Here is a 10,315-nt window from a genome sequence, read left to right on the forward strand (position 1 = left end):
GGTCATGGGCAGAGTGGGGCAGATACCTGGGAATTCGGGGCAGAAGACCTTATCAGAAATGGGAACTGAACCTTTGCCCCGCGCTTTCTTGGCATTGTGTAATTCTTTTTTGTTCTCTTGATTATTCTCTGTACTTTCTAAATCTCGTACACTAATAGGTTTTGCTGATGTTAAGCCATCTCTGAATTCTTGGCACATGCACTACTGGAACGTGTTATCTCTTAATACGCTGTTTGATTGGATAAGCTCATACCTGAGACAGGAATTCTCCATGGCTGGTGATTACGGTGAGAATTCTACCTTTGAGGTTCGTGAAAACCTGCCTCATGGCCCAGTATGCATGTTCTCCAGCCACGATGGTGCCGTCAGCCAGCAGGCACCCGAATCCTTACCGAGAAGCCTGCCTGACCTCCTCCGCCTTGCCTCACTCAGGGTCCTGGTCACGCTGGCCGGCTGCCTCTCTCCTCAGCCACCTCTCTCCGTGGGAAGTAAAGGGGGCAGCCTGGCTTGTTTTTGCTAAGCTGTCTGGGAGGTGGCCAGTGGGGTTCCCCATCTGGGTTTTTTTAATCATTCCCCTGATCTAGAACAACGAGATGACACCAGCGGTCATCCAACGCGGCCCGAAGCTCCCCTGACCCTGTCCAGGTCATCCACACCAACTCCTCAGACCCATTTCCTCCAACATCCACTCTCTCCTGGGAAAGGCACCCTGCTGGCTGCTGGCTGTGGCATTGCCTGCCCGTTCCAAGGAGTCCACCTTGGCCTTGTCGCGTGAGGTTTGAAGGGCCTGGTCATCTCCAGGTTGTCATCTAAGAGACCAAGGCTACTTTCAGCCTCCAAACCCGATTGGCTCAAGGCGGGGTCCCCCACCAACCACCTCACTGTTAATTCGCAGGTGTGGTTGTCCGTTGCAGCGATGTGGCTGCTGGAAGCCAGGAAGAGAGACGTGGCTCACACCGCTAGGGGTCGCTGCCGCCACCGCGAAGGCCTCTAATCCGCCTTGGGGGCCAGGGGGCGCTATGGGTCCAGGGGGAGGGAGGAGGAAGGCAAGGCTCCCAAGGGGTCTAAGTCCACCCGTGAGCAGAACAGGAAAATCTGGATTTTTCATATTTGCAGTTTGTTTGTTTCTAAAGATTTATTTGTTTGAAAGGCAGAGTTAGAGAGATCTTCCATCTGATAGTTCACTTCCCCAAGTGCCCACAAGAGCCAGGCCAAAGCCAGGAGCCTGGAACTCCATCCAGGCCTCCCAGGTTCGTGGCAGAGACCCGTGCGCTTGGGCATCATCCCCTGCCTTCTCAGGCACATTAGCAGGGAGCTGGATGGGACGCAGTGCTGCTGGGACTCGAACTGGCACTGAGACATGGGATGCTGGCGCTGCAGGGGGGGTCGTGCCCCGCAGTGCCTGCCCAGATACCTTCCTTTTCTTTTGGGCGATTTATCTGGCGGTTCTTTTCCACACTTCCTTGTCTTGTAACACCTGTGCTCTCTCCTGAGCGCTGCTTCAGGCCGCCCCACCCACCCACCCACCCACCCAGTGTATGCTCTCACTGCTCAGTTCTAAACGACTTTTCCCCCCTATGGTTTTCTCTTAAAATTATTGAGAAAACTGTCCAGTGACGGGTCTATTTTCGGCTTCACTTTTGTGTTCATTTCTGACTTGGTCGTGGTCAGAGTAGTTCTCCTCTTGAGGTCCCATTCATGCGTGAGCACACTGCCAGTTTTTGTTTGTTTGTTTGTTTTTTGACAGGCAGGGTGGACAGTGAGAGAGAGAGAGAGAAAGGTCTTCCTTTGCCGTTGGTTCACCCTCCAATGGCCGCCGCGGCTGGCGCACCGCGCTGATCCGAAGGCAGGAGCCAGGTGCTTCTCCTGGTCTCCCATGGGGTGCAGGGCCCAAGCACCTGGGCCATCCTCCACTGCCTTCCCTGGCCACAGCAGAGAGCTGGCCTGGAAGAGGGGCAACCGGGACAGAATCCAGAGCCCTGACCGGGACTAGAACCCGGTGTGCCGGCGCCGCAAGGCGGAGGATTAGCTTAATGAGGTGCGGTGCCGGCTCAGAGTAGTTCTCCTCTTGAGGTCCCATTCATGGTGAGCATACTGCCAGTTTTTAAGGAGCTCCTATGCTTCTGCAAAGTGCTCCTCCGCTCGCCCTGACCCCCGCCTTGGCTGTGGGTGCCGTCCGCTGTGGGCTTCTCCCCGGCGCCGGCTCCCCTCTTCCCTCCGCCGTTGGTGGGTTCCTGCTTGTGTATTTGTTGCAGTGCTGGGGATGCTGCTCTGCTAACCATAATGAACGTGCAGACACCAAAGAGCTTCCTTCCAAGTTCCCAAAGCACACAACCAATCGGGGTGGTTCCCCCACGATGGTCTCCAGTCACAATTCCATTTTTTTTTTTTTTAAGATTTATTCATTGATTTGAAAGGTAGGCACACAGAGACAGAGAGGGAAGAGAGAGAGAGAGAAATCTTCCATCTGGTTTGGTTCACTCCCCAAATGGTCACAATGGCCTGAGCTGGGCCTGATTTGAAGCCAGGAGCTTCTTCCAGGTCTCCCACATGGGTGCAGGGGCCCAAGCACTTTGGCCATCCTCCACCGCTTTCCCAGGTGCATCAGCAGGGAGCTGGATTGGAACTGGAGCAGCTGGGACGCAAAATCAGTTGCCGAAGACAGTGGCTTTTCCCACCACGACGCCAGCCCCAACAATTGTGTTACAGCTGAGACACAGAGCAGAGACGCCTGCCCAAACAGTACACTGTGGATAACAAAGCTGGCTCCTAACCCGGGCACCCAGTCCTGAGCCCCACTCAGTTCTCTTTGTTTAAACCACTGATTTATTTATCTGAAAGACCGAGTTACAGAGACAGAGCGAGACCTTCCATGAGCTGCTTCACTCCCCAGACGGCCACCATGGCCAAGGCCAGGAGCCTCAGATGGGAAGCAGGGCGCTGAGGGCTCCAGCGGGCGTCAGAGCCTTGGCTGCTCCCCACCCCCAGTCAGCTCTCAGGGCACCTCCCAAAGCTGGCAATCTTCTTCAGGGTCCTAGGCCCCCAAAACCAGGTAACGCAGAACGGCTACGTTTATTTCTCTCTCTCTAACTCTAAAAAATAAGTGTTGGTGACAATAACCTGCCAACTACAGAAAGAGCCCGGGGCGGGGTCAGATCTTCTTCCACAGCCCTTAAAATCCTAGAGGGTCGTCCCCAGGATGGGGAGGAGCCCCGGCCCCCGCGGCAGGTCGAGGCACCCAGGAAATAAATTAGCAGGGAGGGGGCGCCTAGGCAGCCGGGCCCAGCTTCGTCTCGCAGACCCAGCGGTAGGGTCGCTGGCACATATCGTCGTTCCAACGGCCGTCGTTGGTGAAGTGGGCGCAGTCCTCCCCTCCTCCCAGCCCGTGCCCCGACCAGTCGTCCGGCTGGCCTGGTCTCCAGTTCCTGCGGGCGGACGGGAAGCCAGTGTGGGCCGCACGAGGTCTCACCCTCGGCCACGAGCGCCCCACCCCCACCCCGGGCGTCCGCGCACTCACTGGTAGCCGGCCTCGTAGTCGGTGCCGTCCACCCACTTCCAGACCCCATCTGGGTCGGAGAGGCCCATCCAGGTGTTCAGAAAACCTATGTGGTGCTCGATAAATTTCTAGGGGAGAGGGGAGAAGTGGCGACCTGTGCCCTCAACCTGCCAGCCCCCTGCCCTATGCCGGTCGAGCGCCTCACCTGCTCCTCCCGGGACGTGACCACCACCAGGTGCGCGTTCTCCAGCCGGCAATACCTGTCCGCCTCGGGCCAGGGCTTCCCCGTGCGCGAGAACCAGTAGCAGCTGCCCTCGTGCTCCACCCAGTTCACGGGGCAGCAGGTGCCCGCTGAGCCTGCGGGGGCAGAGCGCGGCTGAAGCCTCCGAGGCGCTCCTGGGAGCGGAGGCGGGGCGCGGCCGGGTGGGCCCGGACACCTGCGCGCTCACCATTGCCCTGGAGAGCCGCCATCTGACAGCTTAGGCTGCGCAGGTCGGACACGAACTGCTTCACGTGGAGCAGTAGGCTGGAGTGATCTGGGGCGAGGAGGAAGACGAGGTCATGGCGGGGAGTGTGGGGGTGGGGGGGTCGGTCATCCAGGAGCGGACACCCCTGCCACGGCCGCCTACGCCTCTGCCTCTCTCTCTCCCCTTCTCGCCCTCTAACCTTCCTTCAGGTCCTGCTGCAGTTTCTCCACCTCGGATTCCAGCGACTTCATCTTTTTCCCCACACTGTCTCCTGAGGGAGAGGCTGGCTCAGGGTCCGCACGACCCTCCCCTCCCCCGGCCCCCCAGCCTCCCAGCCCCCCAGCCCCCCTCACCCTTGGAGCTCAGTGCCGTGACTTCGGCCCCAGTGCTCGAGGTGAAGTTGTTCAGGGTCTCTTGCAGGGCCCGCAGCTCCTCCTGCAGCTGGGAGTCTGGGCAAGAGAGGGCACTGATGGGACCCAATGACCGAGCTGAGCCGCGCCACCTGACCCCTCTCACTGTTGCTCCCTTCGCTGCCCACCCCTGGGCACCCACTCTGGGATCCGATCACACAGACAACCACCAGCAGCAGGAGGCTGAGGCCCAGGGAGAGCAGGAGGAGGCGGGGTCCGGAGCAGAGACGCCGCAGGAGGGGCTGGGGGGCCGGCGGCCCTGCAAGAGGAGAGGGGGTGCCGGGAGCTCAGTCAGGGTCGCGGGGGAGCCTGGCGCAGCTCCGGGGTCCCGGCAGGGGAACAGGCTAAGGCTGCTGAGAGACGAGGAGCAACGGAGAGGGTATGAAATCTGCGCAGCGGGCGACCCTGCCGAGCCCCAGGCCTCTGGAGGACGGAGAGCGAAGCGGAGCGCTGGGACCTGAGCCTCGACCCCCGCGAGCCCTGCGGTAGCGCTGGGTCTTTGCTGACACCTAGTGGCAAGACGGCGTCACTGCGGCCGGGGAACGTCCGAGCCGCAGCCGCCGCCGCCTAGGGGCATCGCTCCTCCCCACGCCACCCCCTCACCCCCCCACCCCCACTCCACCCCGCTCCCACCGAAGATAAAGAAGGGACTGTGGCCGTTCCCTGAATCACACCGGTCCTGGGCTGCGTGCAGGGAGATGAGTAGAACCCTCTAGGCCTGTCCCCTGTGAGCTGGAATCTGAGGGCCTCCCTCCTTCCCCACACTCCTCCTACCTCCGCCTGGCAAGGCAAAGAAGTTGTGGGGTGTCCTTATGCCGGCTCAGATCAGGGACAGATGTCTCAGCCCCACAGTGCACACACACGCACGGGGTGCAGGCCCCCCACCCCGTGTTGGCAAAGGAAGAGGGGGTTCCCTCCATGAGAAGCAGACAGCAACCTCATCTCCCCAGTTCCCGCACCCCTGAGTCCAATCTCCCCAGGGCCCTAGGAAGTAGGTGGCATGGCCAAGGTCAAGGGACTCAGAGAAGGGCACCTGTGTCCAGGAAAAGGACTCCAACCCCAAGTCCCGCACCGTACCCCCAAGAAGGCCCCTCAGTCCCTGCCCCCCATGTCAGAGACCCACACAGAACCAGGGGCTGCAGGCGCAGCAGGAGCACGGAGTGCTGGCACGTGTGTGTGTGTGTGGCTGACAGGTGCTGCTCACCTCTCCTGAGCTGATGGTGGTCACTCTCCTCATTGTCCAGGTGCTGGAGGTCTTGGTACTCCTTTGTCATTATAGCACTGGTGCTGGGCTGAGGCTGGGGCTGAACAGGGCTGGGGCTGGAGTTTGGGGTGCGGTCCCTCATCAAGTCCTAGCTCCATGCACACCTTTGTCCTGTCTTCCATCCCCTCCCAGGCCTGACACCCCCCCCCAATCCATCCTCTGATGTCTTCCCACCCAGCCCTCCCCCACCACCAAAGCCCCCCCCACACACACACCCCCACTGGCACCCTGCTTATCTTCCCGTTTTACTTGCTGAAGGTCTCGACGTCTGGCTCCTGGCTCCCTCAGTGGCGTGCAGATCCCAGGCTAAGGAGGGGCCAAAGCCTGGGCTGGGTGGACAGCCCTGGACAGTGGGAGAAAGGGGGCAGGATCCATACGAGGGCGCTGAACCCCAGCTCTGTGTCCCTGTGTCCCGGCATACAGAGCCTGGCATCTGCCGTGCCTGGGACTTTGAACGGTAAACAAAAGTAGAAATGGATTTGGAACTGGGATGGGGGTGGAGTAGGGTGAGTGGTCTCAGCTCCCTTCCCCAGGGAGAGGGAGTTTCCTAGCTGAACCCCACCCCTACCCCCCCCCCAACACACACACCAGTTACCTTGCTCCTCACTGCACCACTGGAGAGAAGGAGCCAGGCCCAGAGGAGCCGATTTTTACCCCCACCCCTCCCCCTTCACTTCCTGCCTGTGCAGTGCCCAGAACTGCTGGTGCCTCCAAACATTCCTGACCAGGATCAGAGGCAGCGGCTCCCTGCTCTTGCCCAATCTGGGCCTGTGACCCTGACACTGGAGCCACTGGTCCCAACTTCCTGTGAGGCCAAGCCAAGCCCCCAGCCTGGCCAGGGGGCGTGGTTCAGGAGAGGCAGGGAGCCTCTGCTGGGATCCAGGGATCCCATTTTGCAGGTGGGAAAGCTGAGGTCCTGACAGGTAAGAGCTTGCGCAGGGTCACACTCTATAAGAGGGCAGCACAGGGCAGCGAGGCACTGCAGCATCCAGCCCTGTGTGCTGCCCCTAGAACCACGAGGACCCCCAGCTGCGGACACGGCTGGGCCCTGGGTTCTAGAAATGCAGAACGTGGCTCCTTCTGGCCCCACGGGGGCCATCAGAGAGGGTTGTGTGATGCTAACTTGCAAACTGGGCGATATTCACCATGCTAACGTGGGCACGCCAGTGCTGCTTCACGAAGCCCTTTCAGTGAGCAGTTGTGGCTGTGAGATATTCCGCCACGTGGCCCGTGTGTAAAGTGTGGTGGCTCCTCTGTCTGGCTCCCCAGTACCCTCCTGCTATGTACACGCCCTGGGCCTGCGGCAGGATTTCGCGATCTCTGATAGGCTCCCTTACAACCTAGGTCATTCAAGCAGACCAACTGCGCCACTTCAGTCGGAAGAGCAGCGACCCTCATAGCCGTGGTGACTGGCAGGGAGCCGAAGGGGGGCTCCGGCGGTGATGGAATCTGTCATCTTAGCCTGGATGCTGCTTACACGGTGGTGTTCAGCTTGCAAAACAGCGGCCTGAGCTCCTGCCCTCTCACTGTTTCCCCCCAGGCTCACTGACTAGGGAGCAGCCACACCCTCCAAAGCCCGGGAGCTTCAGTAGGTCAGGGGCCAGGAATTTATAAGCAAGTCTTCTGCAACATACCAGGAGTAACACTTGAGGAAGCAAAAAGTAGCGAAAAGCTATGCTACAACAGTAACAGATTATGCACTCTGGGGACCTGTCTGCAGGTTCTGTTTATTCCTTTAAGAATATCTACCTTGAATTGTGCAAGATCTTCACGGGAGAAGTCTCGTGTGTGGGTTGTGCACCCTTGGGTAACAATGGACCACACGCTACGTGGCTTAAAGCAACATTCGTCTATCAGCTCGCAGCCTACAGGGCACCCGTCCAAGGAGAAGTCCAACTGTGATTGTCTGCTGAGGTCTCGCCAAGGCAGGGTCAGGAGCCGGCAGGACTGCATTCCTTTCTGGGGGCAGAGAACAACCCAGTTCCCAGCCCCTTCCCGGCACGGACGTGATTTCCCGGGTGGCTGAAAACCGCAGGCCACTCTTTGCTCCTGGGGGTCACTACAATCAGGTGGTTTTCTCCGCCTTCCAAGTCAGCAACAGCGCATCACCTCTCACCCACGCTCCAACTCCGACCACCTCTGAGCTTTTAAAAGGGGCTGTGTGATTAGATCGGGCCCACGCGTATAGACTGCCATCATCGGTGTGTATAACGCACGTACAGAGGCTGGCGCTGTGGTACAATGGGTAAAGCTGCCTCCTGCAGCGCCAGCATCCCATATGGGCACCAGTTCAAGCCCCAGCTGCTCCACTTCCAATCCAGCTCCCTGCTAATGTGACTGGGAAAGCACTGGCAGATCGCCCAAGTGTTTGGTCCCCTGCACCCATGTGGGAGACCCGGAAGAAGCTCCTGGTTCCTGGCTTCCGCCTGGCCCCGTCCTGGCCATTGCAGCCATCTGGGAAGTGTACCAGTGGATGGAAGATCTCTCTTTTTCTGTCTCTGCAACTCTTTAAAAAATATATATTTTTAAAAAAATATGTGAGGGGGCTGGCGCCGAGGCTCACTTGGCTAATCTCCCGCCTGCAGCACCAGCATCCCATATGGGTGCCAGATTCTGTCCCGTTTGCTCCTCTTCCAGTCCAGCTCTGCTGTGGCCTGGGAGGGCACTGGAGGATGGCCCAAGTGCTTGGGCCCCTGCACCCGCATGGGAGACCATCAAGAAGCACATGGCTCCTGGTTTCGGATTGGTGCAGCGCCGGCTGTAGCGGCTGTTTGGGGAGTGAACCAACAGAAGGAAGACCTTTCTCTGTCTCTCTCACTGTCTATAACTCTACCTGTCAAATAAATAAATGCAGGGCCAGCGCCATGGCGCAGCAGGTTAATCCTCTGCCTGTGGCACCAGCATCCCATCTGGGCGCCAGTTCTAGTCCTGGCTGCTCCTCTTCCAATCCAGCTCTCTGCTATGGCCTGGCATAGCAGTAGAAGATGGCCCAAGTCCTTGGGCCCCTGCACTCATGTGGGAGACCCAGAAGAAGCTCCTGGCTCCTGGCTTTGGAAAGGCCTAGCTCGGCCATCATGGCCATTTGGGGAGTGAACCAGCAGATGAAACCCCCACACCCCACCTCTTCCTCTCTATAACTCTCTCTGCCTTTCGAATAAATAAATCTTTTTTAAAAAACACACACACACGCATACGTGCGGGTCATCTGTATGTACAGCTTCATGTATGTACACATATGGTCATAAATAAGGTTAGCGCTGCTAAATAGCATTACCCTGAGAGTGCCAGCTTACCCTAGTCAGGGCTCCAGAACCAGGTGTGGCACCTGGGAGGGGAAGGGCTGCTTTTCTAATTAATTATTTGAGAGGCAGATTGACAGAGAGGGAGGGAAAAGATAGAAAAAGAGAGACATCTTCCATCCACCACAGCAACCGGGGCTGGGCCAGGTCAAAGCCAGGAGCCTGAACTCCGTCCAGGTCTCCCACACGGGTGGCAGGGACCCAAGGACTTGCGTCATCTGCCACTGCCCACCCACGCACATTCACCGGAGCAGCCGGGACGCACACCAGCACCCCGCTCCAGGAGGGGGGCACCCCCAGTGGTATCTTAACCACCGCATCAAATGCCGGCCCTGCACATGCTGGTTTTGAATTCTTTGTCTTTCCATTTCTATTTCGAGATATAACAGGTACATACTGGATTTCTACAGCCGCACGTGTGTATCAGTTATCTACTGCTGCAAAACAGTGACCCTGGAGCTCAGAAACCAGGAACAGTGGCTGCTGGTGCCCTGGCTCCGTTTCTGAAGGCGGGGAGTCTGGGTGCAGCCCAGTGGGTGGGCGCTAACTCGGGCTCTCCCTGAGGGTGCAGTGGGTCGGGAGTCTGGGTGCAGCCCAGCGGGTGGGCGCTGACTCGGGCTCTCCCTGAGGGTGCAGTGGGTCAGGAGTCTGGGTGCAGCCCAGCAGGTGGGCGCTGACTTGGGCTCTCCCCGAGGGTGCAGTGGGTCAGGAGTCTGGGTGCAGCCCAGCAGGTGGGCGCTGACTCGGACTCTCCCCGAGGGTGCAGTGGAAGGCTGAATGCCCAGGGCCTGTGTGCCGGTGCCTGGTGGGCGGCCTCAGGTGCTCACCACGTGGCCTCTGCCTAGGGCTGCCTGAGCACCCTCACAGCATGGCAGCTGGCTCCCCCCGACTCCCCCCTGCCCCTAGTAACCCAAGAGCACAGTGTCTTGCAGCCTGGCTTCAGTCACGAGCCATGTTTTCCACACTGGCCTACAGTGAGCCCTCCTCACCGGGGAAGGGGGCTGAGTGGAGAGGTGAGACTCACTGGGGCCACCCTGAAGACCGGACACAACACCCAAGGACCAGACAAGCAGGTAGGCAGTAGGGAGTGGGCATTTGACAATGGTCAAGACGTTGCTTGGGAAGCCCGCAGTCCGTATCAGAGTGACCAGGTTCAAGTCCTCTGTTCCCAATTCCAGTGTCCTGCTAAGGCAATGGCTCAAGTGCATGGGCCCCTGCCGCCCACGTGGGAGACCCAGATGGAGTTCCAGGCTCCTGACTTCCGTCTGGCCCAGCCCCAGCCCTTGCAGCCATTTGAGGAGTGAGGCTCTCTGCCTCTGCCTCTTGTGTTTCTCCCTTTCTCTCTGTAGCTCTGCCTTTCAAATAAACAAATCTTAAAA

At 59.0% G+C, this 10,315-nt stretch overlaps 1 protein-coding gene and 1 long non-coding RNA gene across 15 annotated transcripts; one reads left to right on the forward strand and one right to left on the reverse strand.

The window, feature by feature from the left end:
* Nucleotides 1–2,379: 2,379 nt before the first annotated feature.
* On the reverse strand, nucleotides 2,380–6,038 carry LOC100346913 (asialoglycoprotein receptor 1). 14 transcript variants are annotated; one of them, XM_051825274.3, is made up of 9 exons: nucleotides 5,891–6,038; nucleotides 5,578–5,677; nucleotides 4,516–4,632; nucleotides 4,317–4,412; nucleotides 4,163–4,234; nucleotides 3,946–4,032; nucleotides 3,702–3,853; nucleotides 3,518–3,624; nucleotides 2,380–3,425 (listed from the first exon to the last, which is right to left on the reverse strand). In XM_051825274.3, exons 2-9 carry the CDS (start codon nucleotides 5,645–5,647, stop codon nucleotides 3,269–3,271), a joined length of 858 nt encoding a protein of 285 aa, XP_051681234.3. In that variant the 5' UTR covers nucleotides 5,648–5,677; nucleotides 5,891–6,038; the 3' UTR covers nucleotides 2,380–3,268. The 14 variants fall into 14 exon arrangements, with proteins under 14 accessions (XP_051681234.3, XP_051681239.1, XP_051681240.1 ...); XM_051825279.3 differs by having other exon boundaries at nucleotides 5,578–5,693; XM_051825280.3 differs by having other exon boundaries at nucleotides 5,887–6,038.
* Nucleotides 6,039–9,186: 3,148 nt separating this feature from the next.
* Nucleotides 9,187–10,251, forward strand: LOC149121232 (uncharacterized). Its single transcript, XR_016224273.1, has 3 exons — nucleotides 9,187–9,325; nucleotides 9,912–10,009; nucleotides 10,115–10,251. It is a non-coding gene; the product is annotated as an uncharacterized LOC149121232 (long non-coding RNA).
* The last annotated feature ends 64 nt before the right edge of the window (nucleotides 10,252–10,315 follow it).

This window comes from Oryctolagus cuniculus, chromosome 17 (genome assembly GCF_051225735.1).
Source record: "Oryctolagus cuniculus isolate XC-2025 breed Fujian yellow rabbit chromosome 17, ASM5122573v1, whole genome shotgun sequence".
NCBI classification, from domain to species: domain Eukaryota; kingdom Metazoa; phylum Chordata; class Mammalia; order Lagomorpha; family Leporidae; genus Oryctolagus; species Oryctolagus cuniculus.

Excerpts from the sequence above, each read along its gene's own strand:
- LOC100346913 (XM_051825274.3), bottom strand. The coding sequence starts at position 5,647 with ATGACAAAGGAGTACCAAGACCTCCAGCACCTGGACAATGAGGAGAGT. Across the intron at positions 4,413-4,515 it reads CTGTGTGATCGGATCCCAGA|ACTCCCAGCTGCAGGAGGAG; the intron begins GTGGGTGCCCAG and ends TCTCTTGCCCAG. Across the intron at positions 4,033-4,162 it reads GCAGCAGGACCTGAAGGAAG|ATCACTCCAGCCTACTGCTC; the intron begins GTTAGAGGGCGA and ends TCCTCGCCCCAG.